This window comes from Notolepis coatsorum (genome assembly GCF_963971535.1).
Source record: "Notolepis coatsorum genome assembly, chromosome: 1".
Taxonomy (NCBI): domain Eukaryota; kingdom Metazoa; phylum Chordata; class Actinopteri; order Aulopiformes; family Paralepididae; genus Notolepis; species Notolepis coatsorum.
In genome coordinates this window covers 81,282,422-81,306,069 of record NC_140165.1, presented here as the reverse complement: position 1 = coordinate 81,306,069, position 23,648 = coordinate 81,282,422, and the positions used below count along the sequence as shown (strand labels likewise).

The window sequence follows — 23,648 nt, the reverse complement described above, 5'->3', positions numbered from 1 at the left end:
ACTTGATACATAATTGATGCGTTTTGATGAATGTTAAATTCAGCGAGCCTCAGGAGACCAAAGCGATGGAACAGAGGCTTTGAGGGCGCTCTATACCCGGACCATGACAGCACTCGTAGTACCCACTTTTGTAGGCTTTCTAGTTTCTTGAGATGGCTGGGGTATGTGTTGCACCATATGACGTTACAGTAATTAATGAGGGGTTCAAACAGGGTTTTGTATAAAGTGAGAAGGGCAGGCAAGGGAAGAAAATGACGTATTTTGCAGAATAAGCCAACATATTTGGACAGTTTTGTTTGTAGATATTTTATGTGGCATTTGAAGTTGAGTGACTCATCGATGATGACCCCCAGGAATTTTGTGGACACCACTCTTGACAGCTCCTTTCCATTTATTTTTATGCGCATGTGATGTGTGCGCATCCAATTTGAGTGGAAGACAATGAAATTTGTTTTGCTGAGATTTAGTGATAATTTGTTGCATTTGAACCAGGTGTCCACTTTTTGTAGTTCTGTATTGAGTAGATCTTGTAGCTCGAGTGGATTTTTATGTGACAGAAACAAATTAGTGTCATCAGTAGGGCTGCAACTAATGACTAATTTGGTAGTCGACTAATCTGTCGATTATTTTTTCGATTAGTCGACTAATCGAAAACCAATTATGTAAACAAAAATTTATTTTTTATTTTTTTTATTTTATTTTTTTAACTACCTATCTTTGTGAACGTGGCTTCTCAGCTCTGGTCCAGCTGAAGACAGAGCAGAGGAACAGATTGGACATTGAGCATGACCTCAGAGTTGCTTGTCTACCATCACCCCAGACTTTGAGACTCTTGTCAGGACCAAACAACAACATCATAACATGATGATCCCATAGCAATTTAAAATAATGACTCATGAAACATTTGAATTTGGATCTTAAGCCACTTTAAATGAAAATGTATTTGAAGAACAATACAGCAATCACTCATAACAAGATAAATAAATTAAATAATACAAATTAAAGTGGAAGTGTACTTTAAATAACTAAAAAAATAATAATAAAAAAGAAATAACTAGCAGCATCTGCCCCCAGCACCGCGGCTGATGGGGCTGTAACTTGGTCCAGGACCAGGAGGGTGACGTGGAACAGCTGTAAGGGGAGAGGGGGATGAGTCAGATCAGACAGACTTCTAGGTCTTTTGTTTGCTGTGTGTGAGAGAAGTCCGTGTGTGTGTGTCTTACTCTGATCGCTGTGTGAGTGAGAGGAGTGTGTGTACTGTGTAATTTGTGTGTGTGTCTTACTCTGATCGCTGTGTGAGTGAGAGGTGTGTACTGTGTAATTTGTGTATGTGTGTGTGTCTTACTCTGATCGCTGTGTGAGTGAGAGGAGTGTGAATGTGTGTGTGTCTTACTCTGATCGCTGTGTGTGAGTGAGAGGAGTGTGAATGTGTGTGTGTCTTACTCTGATCGCTGTGTGTGAGAGAGAGGAGTGTGAATGTGTGTGTGTCTTACTCTGATCGCTGTGTGTGAGTGAGAGGAGTGTGAATGTGTGTGTGTCTTACTCTGATCGCTGTGTGTGAGAGAGAGGAGTGTGAATGTGTGTGTCTTACTCTGATCGCTGTGTGTGAGTGAGAGGAGTGTGAATGTGTGTGTGTCTTACTCTGATCGCTGTGTGTGAGAGAGAGGAGTGTGAATGTGTGTGTCTTACTCTGATCGCTGTGTGTGAGTGAGAGGAGTGTGTATGTGTGTGTGTCTTACTCTGATCGCTGTGTGTGAGTGAGAGGAGTGTGTATGTGTGTGTCTTACTCTGATCCAGCGTTTCCGTTAGCCGGTAATTACCGGTATTTGACCGGCAAAATCTGTTGAAGTCCGACATATTTACTCTCTCCGGTCTTAATGTCCGGTGAAAATAATTCCCTGAGTCTAAGCACAATTTGATTATTTGAATTGTATTAAAATAGGCTAAAATTAAATAGCCTATGCGATGAACGAAACGATCATTACATTTGTTTCCTCGTTGCTTCTAATAATGACAACGACGTCGTCAGCGAGAGCTTAGTGCTGGGTGTGCGAACTTTTGTGAAGCTGCAGAGCCAGAGCACTATCAGCACAATGCAGTATTCCAGCAGTACTCCAATTCAGCCATTTTCAGCCAATGTTGGGTGGGGGGCGCTGCTGTGCGGTTCCCAGAAAAGAGCCAATAACACTGAATCAGCTGCTCTGCAGCGCCATACTCTTTGCAAATAAGTCGTTGCGAGGTGGAGAGAGTCGTCACGCAAACCACGATAATGTTGCCGTCTCTCTGCTTTCTCAGTTCTTCGCTTGATATAATTAATACAAATGTCCAATATAACGGAATTCGTTAGCTCATAAAAATGTGATTATAACAGACTGCTGTTTAGTGTCGGACCGACTTCCCACATACGCGGTCTATTTTATTTCAAGTCAGCAGAGTATCGAGGGACTTATTTTATTTGGAATATATTAATGACTGTATACGTGAAGTTGAACATTATGATATGTGTGACGTGTCTGATACAACGAGGTGAAGCGATGTCGACTCGAGATTCATTTGGGGGTGCGTGTGACAGCTGCTGCAGCGGGAGCCTGCGGGGCGGGAGCTTGATGCTGGTAGCGTATCGCACTAACTTGAGAGGCGAGAGATAGTAATTTGATTCTGCAAATCAATTTCTCATTCTTCGCTTGATGTAATTAATACACATGTCCAATTATAACGGAATTCGTTAGCTCATAAAAATGTGATTATAATAGACTGCTGTTTAAAACTCTGACCGGAATATCTCGAATATGTCCGGTGATAGAAATCTTGCAGGACACCCAGACCGGCACGAATATGTTCTAACGGAAACGCTGCTCTGATCGCTGTGTGTGAGTGAGAGGAGTGTGTGTGTAATGTATTGTGTGTCTAGTCTGATCATCATCTCCTGCAGGGGAACAATGTTTTCAATGTCCAAAATTTGCTATGGGATCATCATGTTATGATGTTGTCTGGAACCCTGAGAAGCCACTCTCACAAAGATAGGTAGTGCAAAAAAAAAAAAAAAAAAAAAACATTTTTAATGACTAATCGACGCAACAATTTTTTATAATCGACATCGTCGATTATGTCGACTAATCGTTGCAGCCCTAGTCATCAGCGAATATTACTTTGTGCAGTAGTACAGATGAGTTGACAAAGTCATTTATATAGAGAATAAATAGTAAAGGCCCTAGAATTGACCCCTGGGGGACCCCATATTTGATGTCCATTTTTATTGATTTGTGATTTTTTATATCGACGTACTGTTGCCTACCATGTAAATAGCTACTGAACCAGTTGAGAGCCAGACCCCTTATGCCATAATGGTGTAGTTTCCCAAGTAGAATGGTGAAGTCAATGGTGTCAAAAGCCTTTGATAGATCCAGGAAAACGCCCACCCCACAATCACCCTGGTCAATGGCATCATGTATTTTTTCTATGAGGTCTAATATTGCCATGTTTGTAGTTCTCTTTTTCCTGAAGCCGTATTGTGAATTGGTGAGTATATCTAGCTTGGTGGTGTATTCGCTTAATCTATTGTACACAACTCTCTCATAGACTTTGGATAGAGCTGGTAACACGGATATTGGACGGTAATTATTAATACTATTTTTGTCACCTGATTTATATATGGGTATTATTCTCCCAATTTTGATGTTTTTTGGCACTACACCATGTAGTAAGGACAAATTAATACAGTGAGCGAGTGGTCTGACTATAATATTGGCTATGGCTATTAGGATTTTGCTGCATATTCCATCAGCACCGGCTGTGCGAGTGTCCTTCATCTTCATGATAATGTTGAATAGTTCATCATGGTCAGTTGGTTTCATGAAAAAAGAGTTAATATAGTTACCTGATAAATACTGTTTAAAAGACACCCCCCCGGGATGGTTAATTTTATTCGCAAGTAGGTATTGAATTTATCAGAGAGATCCTGCTGTGACATGTTTGCAGGGTCAGGGAGCACTGATGCTTTTTTGTCCCTGTTTAGTACTTTATTTAGAACTGACCATGTCCTTTTTGAATCACCCTGAGATGCTATTACCTGATCAGTATAATGATCACATTTGCTTTTCTTTATTAGATGAGTGAGTTTATTTCTATATAGATTGTATTTGTTTCTATTATTTATACTAGGCTTCTTAAGATAATGTTTGTAGAGTTTATTTTTTGTGTTTAATGGATGTTAAGATCCCCTTTGTAAGCCAGGGGTTCTGGTCATTTTTACTGCTCATGACAGTCTTCTCGGGAATGGTGTTATGGATGGAGTCTGTTATTTCCAATATCAGACTATCATATGCTGTATCAGGATCACAGGCATCATATACATTTTTCCACCCTTTGGTCTCCAGGGCCCTCATTCATCAACGTGATTTACGCACAGATATGTGCTTAAGCTGTGCGTACGACCATTTCTAAGCAGAGTGTGGGATTCATCAATTTCAACTTGAACTTGACTTCGTGCTTATATTTACGCACAGCTCGGACCATGCGTACCTGGCGCCCGTTGGTAGAATATATTATTACAACAAGGAAATGAGCTTCTGTGCATTAGTTTCAACACTGGCATGTTCTGTATGAACCGTAATTCATTATAGTTCATTGTAAAATAGCAACAGTAGTGTAATTATGGTCAAAACCCTATAAATAGCATTTGGAATAATAGATCTTTCTCTCAGAATGAATGCAGCATGGTTTATATAGCGTTATCGGAATATACGGGGTGTACTGACTGACTGCGCTTATTATTTTGCGCACAGACCGCAGAAACACGGGAACGTTTTGATTATATTTAAAAGGCTTTACGTTAAACGAAACAAGTGGAATTTCGAAGCTGTATGAACACCCACGATATAGTGTTCTTCCCCCTTTTTACTGTATAAGAAAGAATAAAAAACGCATTGCAATGACACCAGGGTGTATGTGTATGGGATTCAAGTTCGCGTTTTTGTATTATTTTTGTATTATTTTTTAAACAAACACATAAACAAACATGACAACACACGATAAGATATACAAGCATTAATTGTCAGAGCACATCCAATGAAATCACATTTTAGTTAATTGTCTTATATAAGATATACCCCTAATACCTGTTATCTAAAAACCTACACACATATGCTCCAGCTCGAACCCCCCCCTCCCGGACCCCACCTTGGGTAGTACCTCCCATTATCCCTCGCACCTAACCAGACACTACCATTATAAGCTAGCTTTTATTCTCTCCACCACTTCTAACCACATTGACATTTTGGATTCATTGAGACCCAGAATTCTTGCTGTAGATATTTCTTGATAAATCACATAGAGATATGTAAGAAACCAAACTTTCCGGCACATTTTTTCCGGTTGAAACCAGCGTGATGCGATCAGCTTTTTAGCTACTGTGATACCCGATAAAACCAATCTCTTTAGCTGTGGATTTACTGCAAACTCAAAAACATCATTCAATAGTAATACCGAGGGGTGTACAGGTATATTCCAAGATACGAGTTTTGATGATTGTTGGGTCACATCTTTCCAGAATGTCTTAACTGGTGGGCAGTCCCAATACATGTGCATAAATGTCCCTTCGTCCCCATTTGTACATTGGGAGCATTTGGAGTCTTGTTTAAGACCCATTCTGCACAGTCTTATAGGAGTCAAGTATGTCCTGTGAATATAGTTAAGATTGATTTGTTGATGGTCCGGGTTCCTTGATGTAAGTCGGACATTTGCCCAGGCTCCTTGCCAATCAAAGTCATTTTCCAGGTCTGGTATATCCCTCCTCCAGGCAGAGTCTAGTTGGAGGGTTTCATACGAGGACGTTAGTAATTGATGATAAAAATCTGAAACAAAACCTCTCGATGTCTCTCTTTCATAGAAGAATTTGTGGTATCTGTGGTGTTCAATTGGTATGTCTAATGGAACACCGTGAGACTTCAAACATAGCTGTAACTGTATGTAAAAAAGCCATGTGGACTTGGTGAGATAAAAATGTTTGCGTATTTCTTTATAACTACAAAAACCCTGTTTGTTAAAAACATCCCCTAATGAGTGTATGCCTTGCTCTTCCCATATAGGGAATCTTATAGGTCGTTTTTCAATTAAGAGTGCATTGTTATTGAATAAGGGAGTATGATTGTGCCATTTATGTGGGTTAGGATTTTTTTTGTGTGTTTCATGCCATATCCGGATCGCATGAGTAATTATGGGGCCAAATTTCCGTTCACAGTGCTTGATTGGTAGTTTAGTGTATGCTATGTCCTTCAGTCTATGTGGGGCTACTATGTTTTCTTCTAATTTTCTCCAGGATACTAATGCTTGGGGGTCAAACCATGTTGTCAATGGTCTTAATGTGTACGCCTTAAAATATTGGAAAAAATCTGGAAATGCCATGCCACCATCTGCTTTATTTCTCTGTGCGGTGGATCTTTTTATACGTGGTGGTTTGTTATTCCAAATAAATTTGTATGTGGAGGAGTGTAATCTTTTCCAGTAACCCTCTGGAGGGGGTAACGGTAGCATTGAACTGAAGAAGTTGATTCTAGGTAGTACATCCATCTTAACTATTGATATCCGTGCTTGTACTGTGTTTTTAAGTTTTGCCCACCTATCAAGGTCGTCTTTGATTTTGTTTTGGATTTTTGTGTAATTGTGCTTCACCGTTTGTCTTATGGTGGGGAATATTTCCACTCCCAAGCATCTAAAATGTTTTACCATCGGTATCTCTCCTGGGAGGGTTGTATCTTTTTTTGCAGGGGTGTTAAGTGGAAGGAAAGCCGACTTCGGCCAATTTATCTTAAATCCCGATAAATCACCAAAGTTCTCAATCAACTTGAGCAGATGAGGCAATGTGGTGTTGGGGTTTTGCATGAACAATATTACGTCGTCCGCATATAAACTAATTTTATGTTGTGTGCCCTTGATTACGATTGGTTCTATGGATTGGGATTGTCTTATATATTGTGCTAAAGGCTCTAATGATAGATTGAATAGTCCGGGACTAAGAGGGCAACCCTGTCTGGCTGAGCGTGATACCGGAAAGATTTTGGAGATGATTGTACCTGTTGTAATCATGGCCGATGGGTCTTTGTATAATACTTTAATCATATCAATTAATCCTTTTCCTAACCCCATCCTTTCTAATACTGCCCATAGATACGACCATTCCAGCCTGTCAAAGGCTTTCATAGCATCCAGGGACAGCATCGCCTTAGGTATGGTGTCATCCTTGTCGGCATCTAGTACGTGCAGTATTCGTCTTATGTTATCAGTGATCAGGCGGCCTCTTATGAAGCCAGTTTGGTCCGGGTGAACTAAAGACGTCATATGCTTTTGTAATCTGATGGCTAATACCTTAGAGTACAGTTTGATATCGGTTCCGAGGAGGCTTAAAGGTCTATAACTACCGCACTCGTTGGGGTCTTTGTCTTTTTTAAGGAGGACTGTTATGAGTGCAATATTGTCATTCTTATGGAAGTTCCCCTCCTTGACTGAGTATAAGATAATATTTAGTAATAAGGGTCCAATTATGTCCCAACAAGAAAGGTACATTTCTGATGGGATACCGTCTCTTCCAGGAGCCTTACCACTTTGCATTTCGGATATGGCCTTCTTGAGTTCCTCTAGTGTGATTGGTGTTTCTAACTGTTTAGCGTCATCCTCTGAAAGTTTAGGGAGAATAATTTGATTAAGATATGTGTCCATTTTGTTTTGATCGAAGGTCGTTTCTGATTTATATAAGTCGGAGTAGAATTCTTTGAATGTATCGTTTATTTTTACAGGGTCTGTTTCAAGTACTTGTTGTGCTCTAATGGTAGTTATATCTGCAAATTTTGCATTAATTCTTAATCGCATGGCTAATAGGTGACTAGGTTTAGAACCTTGGGAGTACTGCTGTTGTCTTGTGCTGCGTATTTGTATTTCCGATTGTTGTCTGTATATGGCATTGATCTCTATTTTTAGTACGTTAACTTGATTCTCTAGTCGAGTTGAGTTGTTGTATTTTAGAGAATTAAATAACGTTGAGTAAAGCGTTTCCAGCTCAGCCAGTTTTGTGCATTGATTCTTGCGCATTTTGGAGGAAAAGCTATCAGTGAAATCTTTGATCATTCCCTTTACCGACATCCATATTATTCTGGGGTCTTGCACCGAGTTTGCATTCTCCCGTTGGAATACTATAAGAGCTTCTTTGAGTTGTGTAATGAATTCCTTGTTATTAAGCAGCATCGAGTTAAATCGCCATCTTGGGGCTCGGGAGGATAGTATACCAAATGATCCTTTAAGGAGTAAATAACAGTGATCTGATAGTGCGTTGGGTATCATTTCCACTTCATAATTATTAAATAGTCTCTGTGATGCAAAGACATAATCTATTCTGGATAATGTGTTATGTCTCGCAGATCGACAAGAGTACTTTCGGGTCGTGGGATTAAGTAATCGCCATAAGTCATTTACACCTGTAATCTTCGACCAATCCTTTAATGCCTTAGATTAATTCTTTTGTTCGCTGGAAAAGGCGAGGTAAGATTTGTCCATCCTTGGGTTCCAGATGGCATTAAAATCCGCACCTATTATAAATGAGTAATCGGGAATGTCTAACATTGCATTGGTTAGTGTAGTGAAGAAATCCTCTTCGTACAAATTTGAGGCGTATACCGCTACCAACGCTATTTTCCTGTTCTTATGTACAATCTTAGCTATAGTTATCAAGTTCGCGTTTTTGTTGATCATAGGCATGCTGTCAGAGTATGATATCTTCAAACATTCTAGAACATTTGTCGTCACAGATCATGTCATAATAGAACATAGGCTACATGGCATGGTCCATCGTGATATTGTGTAGACTGTTATTACTGTACCAGTACCACCCACTCCCGCACACAAACATGATGGAATTCAAGTTCATGTATTGAAAGGCAGGCTACATCATACATGGCAGTGAGATACATTGTTCTTGTATATGCTCTCGTATTATTGTTTATATAGGCTACCCAATACTGACATCAAAATAGATTGTATGCCTCTAGAAATCATATGCAGCAGGTAGAAAATTGACGGAAAGTCCGTCGCGATTTGGAATAAAATTGAGGAGAACTTTAATCCCTGGGTATTAATCAAACAAAACGGAAAAAGGCAGTCATATTCCAGCACGGTCTTTATTAGTGTTTGCGCTGCCCAGGCAGCAATGGTTAATAGATATCATATCCGACATCACCGTACGTGTACACGTCTGTCAGCCTGTTTCATAACACGCTTCCCTCGGTTTAGTCCATTCTTCCACATTTCATGGGGGTGTCCATTACCGTATATGGTTAATCGGGGCGGTTTTGGTATGCAAATACGTGAAAGTGTGCACGAGCCTCGGCGCAGGGCCAAGGTGATATTTATCATGACAGGTGTGCGTAGAACATGCGTACGCACGTGTGGTAAATCCCGTTTATTTTGTGCGTGCACTCATTCTAAATTCTGTGCTTACGTGTGGAAATAGAACATTTTCTACGTCACGTTGATGAATGAGGGCCCAGGCTTCCATATAGTTGCTGCAGGGTTCTGTCATTTATTACTTTAATTGTTGTCTTACAAGGAGGGGGTGCAAGTTCACTGGCAAGATTTAGAGACAACATGACAGGGAAGTGATCAGTTATGTCAGTTAGGATCACTCCCGACTCCAGCTTGGTGTTTTGGATGTTGGTGATGATGTTATCAATGGTAGACTTGGATGAGTGTGTTATTCTAGTGAATATGTTTATAGTTGTGAAGAAGGAGGAAGAGTGCAGTGTATTAATGAAATAATTTTTTATAGAATCATCCTTGGAGATGTCTATGTTAAAATCTCCCATTAGAATACAGTTGTTGTTTTTTATGTTTAATGAATGAAGGGTTTCCTCTAACTTGTTCCTAAAGACATCCAAGTTTGTGTCTGGGGGGCAATATATTACTCCCAACGGTGAAGTTTTTTTCCATTTTTTCCATTTATATCAATGAAGAGAGAATCGGAGCCGTCATCAAAGTCAACCATGTCACAAACATTTGCTTGTAGACTGGTATTCACGTAAAGACACACTCCTCCACCTATTTTCCCAATTCTGTTTTTATGGAAGAAATTATAGCATCAAGATTGAGAATATCGGTGAACGACCTGTCATTTAGCCAAGTTTCACTGCAACCAATTATATCAAATTTACAGCCAGAAATGGAAAGTAATGATACAAGGTCAGTATGGTGTTTACAGAGGCTTCTAATATTGAGGTGCAATAGTGAAAGGGTGTTTTCGGTATTGAAACAATCGAGATGCTCAGGGTCATATTGCTTGCAGGTGATATTTCCACCATCAAGACAGCAGCGATGGACATTTTCTCCATCATCATCATCACTCAAGCCAAAGAAGCCCATAATAAAGGGAAATTCTTTTCACACATCATTGAGTAAAAATGACCTATGGTATTTAGAAATGTAACAGTATAAGAACCAGGCGTTCTATAAATGTAACACAAGAATATTATTCCCTGCCGCGCACTCATGCTCTCCCTCCCGCATCTAGTCGCCCTTTTGCGGTGCCCAAGTGATAGTATGATGTTCCTCTTTTCCATAAAAAAGTCAAGATTCCACGCAAGAGTCATTTTGGTTATTTCAGAGAAAAGAAAGATGTTGAGAAAGTTAAGTCTGCAGCACGCAAGAAACATTTTAGTCATTTCAGAGAAAATAAGGACGTTGATCCTACCATTTTCACGGTTGTATGGTGTCATTGGAACTTGTCAAGCTCTAACACATTTCTGATGGCCAAAACTTTTGCGTTGTCTGGCGTGCCGTTTAATTTGATGAAGATCTTGCAGTTTGAGGTCCACGTTGATTGGATCTTCTTTTGGTAGCGGAGTAGACGGGCCTTTCTTGCGATGTCACCATTCTTTTTTGTGAGGTGTTCATTTAGATACACGCTCGTTCCATGTAGTTTGGGTCCTTGTTTTAGCAGGGCTATTTTAGCTTTTCGGTTGATGAAACAGATTATTACTGCAGGTGTATTCGTTTTGAGTACAACCACAGTCTGACACTGTTGACCACTAGGAGCTGCCCAGTACAACCACAGTCTGACACTGTTGACCACTAGGAGCTGCCCAGTACAACCACAGTCTGACACTGTTGACCACTAGGAGCTGCCCAGTACAACCACAGCCTGACACTGTTGACAACTAGGAGCTGCCCAGTACAACCACTATTTGTTACTATTGTGTACTTTGCTACTACCGGTATGTCTACTAATATACTATGCACTGTATGCAGTATGTATATACTACTACCTACTGTGCTAATATGTTTATACTACTATGCAGCACCCAGAGTCAAGTGTAGCACTCAAGTTCAGTACTGCTAGATGAACAATACCACTTACCTTTAGCTCACCTGGGTGCTCTGTGTCATCTATACCATCATATACTCAGAACATTCTCCTGGGTGTCTCTCAGTGTCATCTATACCATCATATACTCAGAACATTCTCCTGGGTGTCTCTCAGTGTCATCTATACCATCATATACTCAGAACATTCTCCTGGGTGCTCTCAGTGTCATCTATACCAGTGGTTCCCAAAGTCGGGGTCGCGACCCAAAGGTGGGCCGCGAGCAGCCACGGGTGGGCCGCGAGATGATTTAAAAAAAAAAGAAAAAAAAGAAGAAAAACTTTTTTTTTGTCAGGCCACTGAACTTAGAAGCAGGCCAGGACAGTGTTTCTAGTTGTATTCTAAAATTCTATTCTATTGTATTCTAAAATGTGACTATATGGTTTTATATTAACTTAATAAATAAACAAAAACGAAAAATCTACTTATTTCAACGAACATTTCAAACTAAATAACAGATTATGCACATAAAACGCTGAAAACAACCGAAGCAACAATAGTATTTTAATGAGGCTATTATTATTATCATTATTATTTTGCAACAAGTTAGCCCTCTCATAAATAGCACATATAAATGAATAACTAACTTGAACTAACTTAATAGGATTGAAGTGGTATTTGGCTTAAAAAATCGGTCACCTGGCAAAAAAAAAAAAAAAAAAAAGCCTGACGATGTCCATTGGGCCGCGGCTCTCTGACGCCTTATTTTCTGGGCCCTGGCCTGAAAAGTTTGGGAACCCCTGATCTATACCAGCGGTTCTCAACAGGGGGGCCACGGCCCACTAGGGGGCCTCAGAGAGCTGCCAGGGGAGCCTTGGGATAATTCTTTTTTTAACATAATAAATTTTTTACCGAAAATTATCACTAAAGTGATATCTGTTGCAGCTGCACTGTTTTCCATGAAAATAGCATATTTGGATAAGTTTGACCATTTCTCAAAAACAGAAATCATTATTTAATAAAATACAGAAAAGGATCACCAAGTAGGGATGGTACCTTTCACATTTGAACCGATACGGTACCGGTACCTGTGAATTGATACCGGTACCCAACGGTACCTTTTTTCTGTACTTTAGTCTCAAGAAATGTAATTTGCCTAACTAAAAATCCAAACTTCAAATAACTACAATTTCGACAGTTTTCGGCTTGCCATTGCTCCGACTGCTTTGTTGTTGAATCAAGTCAAATCCTAGGTAAGCATATATTGTGCGTGTAAACGTTGACATGAAAAGAAAAAAAGTTAAAAAATAAATAAATAAATAAATATATATATATATTATTTTTTTTCTGTATCTCACTTGAATCGATACTCTGTAGTACTGACGTGTTTCGGTTCGGTACCTCAAAAGTACCGAATTCGGTACCCATCCCTATCACCAAGTCACTCTGGATAAAGAACTCCTTTACAGAGAACATTGAGACAAAGCTTCCTGACACATCTCCATCCAAACTCTTGGAAGAACTCATTGAAATCTCATCTGATACCACCTGGAGAGCTGGTTTCAGTGAAGTGCCCCTGGAAACATGTGTGGAGCTGAGTATCGAGTATCTCATGATGATGCAGCAGTTACGGTGTTGATACCATTCAGCACCACATATCCATGTGAAGCTGGCTTTTCATCCATGACAGCTCCGAAAACAAAATATAGGGCCAAGTTGAGCCTTGAGGATGACATGCGTGTTGCCTTGTCAAAGATCTCCCCACGTATTGACCGTATTATTAGCCAGCAGCAGCAGCAGACCTCGCATTGCTAGAAATGTCCACTGAGTGAACAAGTGCTTATTTTCTGTATTTATTTAAATAATGATTTTCTGTTTTTGAGAAATGGTCAAACTTATCCAAATATGCTATTTGATGTACTACTACAAGCAGTGTAATGTCAACAGTACTAAGCACTTAAATAAACGTTATTTTTAAAGCAAGCACTTTTGTCATCATGGTAGCAAAAAAGAGGGGTGAAAGGGTTAACCTTCTGTAGTGTGGTTATGAAAGGGTTAACCCTTTGTCGTGTGGCAGTGAAAGTGTTAACCTTATGTAGTGAAATGGTTAAAATGTGTATCTTCTAACCGGTTCTGTTCTGCAGGGAACGACCCACCTCCTGACCGGCCTCTCTCCCCGGCTGATTGGAGGACGCTGAAGGAGGCCTCGGCCAAACCACAACGCTTTGAGTATCAGATGATGATGTCACTGATCAAATCGGGGGCGGAGCTTGACATTGCCAAGTGAGATGGGGCCGGGGGGGGGGGGGGGGGGGGGGGGGGGGGGGGGGGGTTGGGGTGGGGTGGGGTGGGGTATGTAAAGGAATGGGTGGATACACATGGATAAGTAAATTGAAGATTGCTCCACTTCTACAAGGTTCATTTGCATGTTCTTGGTATCTAGGGACATCTATGGACCTCAGGGAATGTATTTTGTATCCCTGTTTTGACAGGGTTAGGGTCTTTACTCTTGGCTACATTTGAAAAAGAAACGCAACATTAATTAATACGTTCTGTATTCATCTATTTATGGCGTGATATCAATCTCGTACCGGTACCGGACCGCTCGGGCTTAAGGGGTTAAGAACTTCCTTAGGACAAACTTAAGAAAGTTCCCTGCCTGATTCATGAACGCGTGAAAATGTGTTCTTAAAGCCCAACATCCAGGTTAAACCCTACTGATCAATTATGGGTAGTTTACATCATTGGTATATAATTTCATTATTTATTTTTTTCCATTTGACACCGGAAATGCCACTTCGAAAGAGTTAAAAAGGTCCACGCACGAATAACATGCACGCGCGAATCAAAAAAGCTTATCAAACGCCGACGTCACTACAGGTGCATATTAATGAGCCGAATCTAAAAGCTTATCAGACGCTAGCACGGCCGTGACGTCACTTCAGGAAACGTATGCCTTGCCCGTCCGGGTCATAGTACTAGATCAATGGTGGCCCACTCGGTGCATCACAGTTAGCCTATAGCTCCGCCGTCCCTGCTACAGTCGGGACCACTACAGCTCCGCCGTCCCTGCGGGTGGTTCTCTCCTCTTTGTGTGCCCCCGTCCCCGCGGGCGTCCCGCGGAGGAGCCCGTGGACGCGACAACAGCGGCGGCCGCAGGGCGCCCGAGCCCGCAGTGCTAGTTAGCTCATAGCTATCGTGTACCACTAGCCTTTACGGGCTCGAGCACCCCACGGCCGCCGCCGCCGTCGCGTCCACGGGCCCCCCGGCAGGGCACCCGCGGGGACGGGGTGCACAGAGAGGAGAGAACCATTTTGGGTCGGCCGTTCATGCCGGCCAGCGAGCCGGATGTCGGGATATGTTGTTAGCACAATAGCTACCAAGCTAAGCTATGTTAGCTACTAACGTTATAAACACAATATGTGTACAACGACACAATGATTTACATTATTACAAATATGGTAACGTGGTTGTGGCTTTTACAAATAGTGGTTAGCTTTAGAGATGGATGGTTATAATCACGGAGCAATAGTGTTAGGTGAAACAGATAAATTTTCATTCGGCTAGTAGTAGCAAGCATATATCTATGGTAGCAAGGCTCTCTGCCTGCAGTGCCTGCCACTAGCTGTGTGTGACTCTCAGCGCCCCCTGGTGAGCCCCCTGTTGTGACGAGATCATTTCGATTACACACGCACGTTATGAACCATTGATTAAAATATCCACGTGCGTGGTGATTGTGTTGGGCAGACAAAATGTTTGATAAAAACGCTAAAACTGGGTCAATTTCAATACTTTTTTTTCCCTCCTTCATGAAAGTCACTGTTGGCCTAGTCCACATTGTTTATTGAACAAAAATACAACGTGAAGGTTGGCCTTTAAAGTGTTCTCAGCTGCGCTCCCCAGAATGAAGAATGTCACTGATTTGTAAATTGAACGCGCATTCTCGTACAACCTGAATTTGCATACATAAACGCAGGGTATAACATATATAAATTAGTACTACTGAGTAATAGTGCTAATCAGATGTATGTACAGAGTTGTAGTATTATTAAGCACAGTGATACAGGTATAAAGAAAGACACTATGGTAGTAAGTCATACTGGCCAGCAGCGTAACTAGTAAGAGTAGGTAAGGGATGGGCGGTTAGGTGGCGTAGCGGCGATTGCGTTCGTCACCAACCCCGGAGCTGTGAGCTGGATTCGCCTGTTCGAATCCAGCTCACAGCTCCGGGGTTGTCACCAGCTTGGCTGGCCGTTCACACTAATACAATTGGCAGTATTAGAGGGTGGGAGAAGCTGGCGGGGTGGGTCCGGGTCGTTGTAAACAGCGACTCCTACAGTTCGGTCGGGGCGCCTGCTAAGCGCGGATGGGACCTGAGTGGGATAGTGTGATCCTTCCACACGCTACGCCCTCTCGGAGAATATCCGCGCTGCCAGGTGAAAAGAAGCGGTTGATTGGCTGGACGTGTGTCGGAGGAAGCACGTGATAGCCTCCACTCTCCCAGATGATCTGACTGTGGGGGGTAAGTGCGCAGCGACCAGGAAGGGGATTGGGAATTGGCATAACGACTAACATTGGGATGGGAGAAAATCGGAGGAAAATGGAGGGGGAAAAAGATTAAAAAAAAATATAAAAAATAGTAGGTAAGGGATATGTACAGATATAAATATAGTATCTAGATATATGTAAAAAGGATTATATGTTGGTATGCACAGACAGATGTGGATATAGAGTAAGATGAGGAGTAGAAGATAAGCGTGGCATCTTATTTAGTAGTGTCACTACGGGGTACAAGGTGTCAATACGGGGTACAAGGCCACCCCCCAAAACAGAGGAGGGACGAGATAGGGGTGGGAATCACCAGAGGCATCACGATACTTGAGTCACGATACGATAGTATTGCGATACTAAATATATTGCGATATGCTGAGTATTGCGATATTAATATTGCGATATATTGCGATTTATTACCTTTTTTCAACTGCAAAGTAAAACTTTGTCAACATGTTTTATCTAATAAAATAAAGTTCAGTCTGTTCATCTCACTTCAATCATTTTGATTGCAGAACATGGGATTTTCTCAAGCAGACAGATGTCAACACTTTAATCTGTGTTGCATGTACCTGACAAACTGAACTGTTTGTATTACAGTCATATTCCAACTTAACTGAATGCACATGTGTGCGTGTGTGTGGACTACTGTACTATTACAGGTATTGAAATGAACAATGCAACTTCCTTATACAATTTTTTTTTATAAATAATTAAATATTGATACTTGGTGTCCCTGTTTCGATACAGTATCGCCACGCAAAGTATCGCGATACTACTACATAGGACGAGATAACAGGTGAGGTTAACATGGTGTCAGGAGAGGAGAGATAACAGGTGAGGTTAACATGGTGTCAGGAGAGATAACAGGTGAGGTTAACGTGGTCATGTCAAGAGTTTTATTTGTCACGGCATACAAGTATACAATGAAATGCGGGGGGTCTTGCCCGCAACGATTGTGCATAATACAATAATACAATAGTAAGAATCCAATAGGATGCAAACGACATTTGTGCAATAATACAAGTAATCAAAGTAGGGCATATCGGTATAAGTACATGAGTTTTTACAAGAGCATGGTGTCACATACAAAGGTCTGATGACCATATAGAATATACCTGGAGCGGGCTGTACGTGAACACCAGCCCGTCCAGTCAGGTGCCTTAGCACAGGTCCCGGTAGGCAAGTAATAAACAAAGGCGTTTTCAAATGGTAAATGATATTTATTATAGCGGGGCTTGAAACCCACTGTTTTCCCAAAGGAAAAATGATATTTATTATAGTGGGGATTTAAACCCACAGCACACACAAATGGTAAAAGGGTAAGGGAGAACAAACAGGGAATATATAATAAGACAAACAAACACTAAGCAAAATATAGACGTGTCATAAGACAAAGCTATTAAGCAGAGGTAAGCACTGGGAACCACCCAGCAATAAGGCACTACAGTATATATCCCCCTTGATGGAGGGAAATGGCGCAGAGGCCAATAATATATACAATAATAATCCCACCTGTTAGGGAATCACACAAAGTGGAAGATAAGACCAACACAATAAGATTGCCCACACACAGTGGTAAATGGTATTTACAAAAGGAGCTCAAAAGCATCCACTCAATGATGGTAAGATAGGCAACCTCCTCACTCCACCCTGGCTAGTGGCAATGATTTAGGGAGGCGCCTTGATGTGTGTCACATGCCAGGCTTTATCCACCCGTCCCTTGTTGAGGCGATTGCCGTCAGCTGTTTCTCTTTGGGCAATCCGCACTCTCCAGAGGAGGGACGGGCGGCACCTGGCAAAGGGAAAAAAGGGAATTAGCACAATAGTACCAAGACACACACCACTAACTAATTAACTAACATAATATTACATATACTAACCTGATCTTTACATGGTGTTAAAATATATGGCAATAATGATAATGAACAACCCACGTACGTGACACATGGTAAGACATGCTAGGTCCTGTGATAGTGCAATACACTGTTAGCTACGGATGAGGCACTGGGTCTTTATGTACACTGCTATACAATGCTATATTATACAATCTCAAGTTATACTATTTTTTAAAGTGACCTTTCATTTTGTAAAGTGACCATAAGTGTGAGCGTGTGCAGCATGAGTGTGTGTGTTCATGTTAAAGTGGCTGCTAGTGTGTGAGCGTGTACAGTGTGTGTGTTGTGTGTGTTGTGTGTGTGCTCATGTGTGCTTGTGTGTGGAGAGTTCAGTGTTCAAGGCTCTGATGGCCTGGGGGAAGAAGCTGAACCGAAGTCTCTCTGTCCTAGTTGCTGGTGTTCGCAGGCGTTTGCCTGACCGCAGCAGCTTGAACAGGCTGTTGTTGGGGTGGTGAGGGTCTTTCATTATTCTGCAGGCTCTGGATTTGCACCTCTTGTTATATAGGACCTGCAGGGGTGGTAGTACATTACCCATAGTACGCTTGGCTGAGCGTACCACTCTCTGTAGGGCCTTCTTGTCCTGTGCAGTGCTGTTTCCATACCAGGCAGTGATGTTTCCAGTCAGGATGCTCTCTACAGCTCCGGAGTAGAAGGACTGGAGTATCTTCCCAGATACTCTGAACTTCCTTAACTGTCTCAGGTGGTAGAGGCGCTGCTTCGCCTTTTTTACGACTGAGTCTATGTGTGTTGTTCAAGTCAGATCCTCTGAGATGTGGACCCCCAGGTACTTGAAGCTGCTCACCCTGTCCACGGTAGCCCCGTTTATCCTCAGTGGTGTGTGTGTCCCCTGCTGTTTTCTCCTAAAATCCATGATCAGCTCCTTGGTTTTACCAATGTTCAGGAGCAGGCTGTTGTCCTGGCACCAGTGTTCCAGTACCTCATCCTCCTCCCGGTAGGCTTTCTCGTCGTTGTCAGAGATCAGCCCCACCACCACTGTGTCGTCCGCAAACTTCACTATGGAGTTGGAGCTGAACTTGGCCACACAGTCATGTGTGTATAGTGAATACAGCAGGGGGCTCAGAACACAGCCCTGGGGGGACCCGATACTCAGGGTGATGGTGTTGGAGGTCTGACCCCCCCACCCTGACCGCCTGGGGCCTTTCACTCAGAAAGTCCAGTATCCAGGCGCTCAGAGCGGAGCTCAGACCCAGCTCGATCAGCTTGTCCACCAGTCTGGTGGAGACTATGGTGTTGAACGCTGAGCTGTAGTCAATGAACAACAGTCTCACATAGCCCCCCTTCTGGAAGTCTAGGTGAGAGAGGGTGCTGTGCAGTACTTGGGAGACTGCATCATCAGTGGACCTGTTTGGCCTGTATGCAAATTGCATAGGGTCCATATCACTGGGGAGGGAGGCACAAATGTGATCCTTAACCAGCCTCTCAAAACATTTCATGGCCACAGAGGTGAGTGCCACCGGTCTGTAGTCATTGAGACCTGTTGGGGAGGATTTCTTTGGTACCGGGATACTAGTAGACACCTTGAAGCAGGCAGGTACCACAGATTCAGCCACGGATAGATTAAATATGGTGGTGAACACAGGGGCTAGCTGGTTAGCACAGGACTTAAGTATACGTCCTGTTATCCCATCTGGGCCAGCAGCCTTCCTGGTGTTCACCCGCATAAATGCTCTTCTCACACTGTGTTCCGTCAGGAGAGGTGTCAGGATAGATAACAGGTGAGGTTAACATGGTGTCAGGAGAAATAACAGGTGAGGTTAACATGGTGTCAGGAGAGGAGAGGAGAGATAACGTACGGTTATGTCTATAACCATAGTTATATGAGTATAGCGGACGCTCTGCGTACTACTGGAATTCACTTCCATATCAGTACTAGCACTGAATACATTTTCACATGCACCTTTACACACCCATCCGCCTGGCCACACCCCTATCCGCTCCTCTACATAAGCAGGGGTGTGGCCATACTAACAGCTCCTTCCCAAGTCTTTCACCACAAAGGCGAAGACCACGGGGTCCTCAGTGAGTCCGACGCAGAGCGTCCGCTATACTCATATAACTATGGTTATAGACATAACCGTACGTTATAGTATCGTATAGCTACCGCTCTGCGTCCTACTGGAATACAAGAGCTGAGCAGAGCGGAAGCTCGACAAATGTACCCGCTGAGGCCCCCCACTACCATGAGAACCGTGGAGGACCCGAGCCCCCGGACCCCCTAGTGGAGGACGGGAGGGTATCGGATCCGACTGTGCGAAGAGGAGTTTAGCAACTCAAACGCACAGGGTGAGCAGAAGAACCCACAACTACACAAACGCGCAACCCACATGCCACTAGGGAATGAACGGGAAGAAACAAAAACCCTGTTACAACCCCTAATATCACGGGGTCAAGAGAAAAAACCCAACCCTGTGGCAAGGCCGTAGCAGCGGAGCGCGAAGGAGGACCCAGACCCAGGAAGGGACTGGACCCCCCCCGGAAAAGGGGGCCTGGAGAGGCCAACGACGCTGCAGCATCGAGACCCCACCAGGCGGTCACTAGTGACACCACCCCTCACATCGCCAGCATATTCGGACAGGGCCCATCCAAGAGCAGGCCCTTCCCCCCCAACAGCACGCCGCCCCGAAGCACTCAAAAGGCTACACCCACAGCGGGACCAGGCAGCACACCGGGGAGACAACCCTCAAAGAAGTTGATCCCTCAATCCAGGAAACAGGCCACTCAACCTAAGCCTGGAGCACTGCGGACTAGACAGGCGCCAAAGGGGTCTGCTGAAACAGCAACCCGGCGGAAGGGGCGTACGCCTCCACAAAAAAAAACCCGACCCTCTAGAGGGGCCGAGGCAGAGAAGGCTGACATGATAGGCAGACGTCATGAAAGGTGCAGGGGCACACTCACTGGCAGACAGGGCCAAGGCCGGCCTACCCCGAGAGTTGACTCCGCTACCAACACACCAGGGAACCAACCACTCCCTTGGTTCTAACATGAGGCGGTTGTTCCTATAACCCCCCAAGAAAAAACTCAAACACAACTGCGGGTATACACTGGCTATACAGCAGTACAAGTGTTTCAGTTTTCAAGAAGGGGTTAACCCAGGCCAACAGGTCAACGAAAACAAAGTCGGACCCGGGCCCGGTGGACCGGGACGTACACAGGGATGCCAGAGGAGTTCTACAAGAACCACCTCGACAGCCCCCTCCCAGCCCCGCCAAGCAGGAGAAGAGAGGGGCGAAAAAGAATGGAGAAGGACCAGGCTCCTTCAGCACGGCGCAAGGTACAACACAACATGGACCAAGCAACAGTGAGGGATAACATGTAGTAACATAACCACGAACATCTCCATAACGTCAAACCCTGCAACGCCCGGGCCGACCCGGCATTTCCCCCCCGAAAAAAGCACAAGTCCCTCAGGGTACCAGAACCGCAGATCTGCTCCCTGGCGGACAACGGGTTAACTGACCTGGTCCGGCGCGACCAGAACCAGTCCCGTGCCCTAATCACGCCACCATCCCCAGTCCCAGGAGGGGGGTAGGTAAGCGTGTCGATCCAAAACATTATAGAGGGCGCCACCCAGACGGTCAGAACACAAAGCACTGCGCCCTGTGGCCCACCCCAAGGGCGTGAGACCCCTCTACCAATGCTTTGATCTATTCTGTTAACATCCCCCAGAGATGAACGAGAATTCGTCGAGACAAGCCTAGTACACTGGCGCTCGGAAGAGACAAACTCCATCCCAGTTGCCCCATAAAAACGCTGTTTCAATGATGAGCAACCAAGGCGCGCAAGCCCATGCATGGTTCCTATCAGAAGCACCCAGGGCCAGCACTATATACACATCGAGACCCAAAACATATCAATGGACATTCTAACAAGAACACAGATACCGTTCCTCCAAGCCGCCTGGGAGAACGTCAAGAAGCCGCTTTTTTCACAGAAGAAAATACGGACATGGGTCCCATACGACGCGGCTAAGGGAAAACAACACCCCGTCAACCTGCTCCATAAAAGAGGGGACGGGGAGTGACGTACTCTATGGCGGGGGGAATCCCATGACTCAACCGACCATTACAGGCGAGGAGTCAGGGAACTCCCTAAACAACACCCCGTCAACCTGCTCCATAAAAGAGGGGACGGGGAACCCCCAGAGAGACTTCCCACGTGAGCAATAAATTGAAAAGACATATGCAACATTGAGCTATGTAACAATTGGACTAGGACTCTCTGAGGAAGCTCCCTCACTGAGAGGGAGGTTCTGAACTCACCGAGGAGGCTCTGAAACTCCTTGAGGAGGAGGCTCTGAAACTCCCTGAGGAGGAGGCTCTGACCCAATATACACACTACTAGTAGGGAGCAGAGCAGAAGAACAAATCGTCTCTACTGCATTGCATCACCTACCCAGGAAACTCCCCCCCCCCCACCCTGTGACGCGCTGACCCAGCAACGTGACAGGAAGCCCGAAGGATAGGAGGCCCAACCCCCTGACCAATCAGAAAAAGGGGAGGGAGGTTTTATCAGTTCACCCCCTCATGACCCCTCACCCCTGATACGATGCAAATGACAAAGCAGAGCCATGACACCAGTAGGGCTGACCTTCAAAGCTTTTTTTGGCAATCGAAGCTTCGGAAAAAAAGATTTTAATTTTTTTTTTTTTTTTTTTTTTTTTTTTTTTTTTATTATTATTATTATTATTATTATTATTATTATTATTATTATTATATTTTTTATCTTATGTTGTGGGACTTGTACAGCACTTTGGTAAACTTTGTTGTTTTAAAATGTGCTCTAAATAAAGTGGATTGGATTAATTAATTAAGTAGCCCCTTTCGTGACTGTGACGCAGCCAACAAGGTTTCACTCGGCTGCGCTGCCTGGGTGCAGTGGGGCTGCTCTCACAGCCAACGACATGACATTACATAATTATGCTGCACATGTCCTTGTTGTTTTCAACACAGATAATCTCCACGTGCTTGTTGTAGAGAGGTGGAGTCGAGGCGCCGCTTACTTTCGTTTCATTGGAATGGAGGCGCAAGATTTTGGAGGCAAAAAAAAAAAAAAAAAAATTATTATTATTATTTTTTTTTTACTTCGATTTTTTTTTATGTTCGAAGCTTGTGCCATCGAACGAAGCTTCGAAGTATTTAAGACAGCCCTAGACACCAGTCATAGCATGCTACATGAAGCGCATGTACACCTGTCAAGGTAACCGCTTCACATAGGCTCATGTGCGAACCTGCCACCTGAATTTTTACACCTTTTCCTAAAGGAAGAAAAACACAGGGCCCTGGTACAAGAGCTTACACATGTAACTTCTGTATGCCAACACCTAACCCAGTTGTGGATCTTAACGACACACACAACCCTCCATCACAACAAAAAAGGCAAAAGTACACTCTCACTACCGTAAGAGGAACGCCGTTTTTCATAATGAGAGAAGACATAAGTCCTCGATTAAGTACTGGTCACAGGCCTTGCTAAGTCCACATGACAGCGACCAAACAATCTTCAGAAATAAATTGCCTCTCTAAGCAGGAGCACAACCCCAGCAGAAGCTGAGGGGTTACACCGTATCCCACAAACATAGTGAAACAATATATTGTAAACAAAATCATGTTTGAGGGGAGGGGGGGGGGGTCCCAGGGGAAAACCGGGGGAAAAAACCACCCCTCACCACCTTACCCCTGATACGACTTGTTTGAACAGGTACAGCCCTGTTTATATGTGAACTAGACACCTGTTTATTGTCATCACAAGCTGAGAGAGGGACTCATCCCTCGATCACATGCTACTATGCATAGCTTTGCAGGGTTTTTAACCCAGCCAGTTGTGAGCTCAGTTACGTT

The 23,648-nt window shown here is 43.5% G+C and overlaps 1 protein-coding gene across 2 annotated transcripts in view; it reads left to right on the top strand.

The window, feature by feature from the left end:
* LOC311243994 (mitochondrial ribonuclease P catalytic subunit-like) overlaps positions 1-23,648 on the top strand; it is a 92,132-nt gene that overhangs the window by 3,998 nt on the left and 64,486 nt on the right. For both annotated transcript variants that reach the window (XM_084333403.1, XM_084333402.1), the window contains exon 4: positions 13,486-13,624. In XM_084333403.1, coding sequence (XP_084189529.1) covers positions 13,486-13,624 — 139 coding nt within the window. The remainder of the gene's footprint in view (positions 1-13,485; positions 13,625-23,648) is intronic.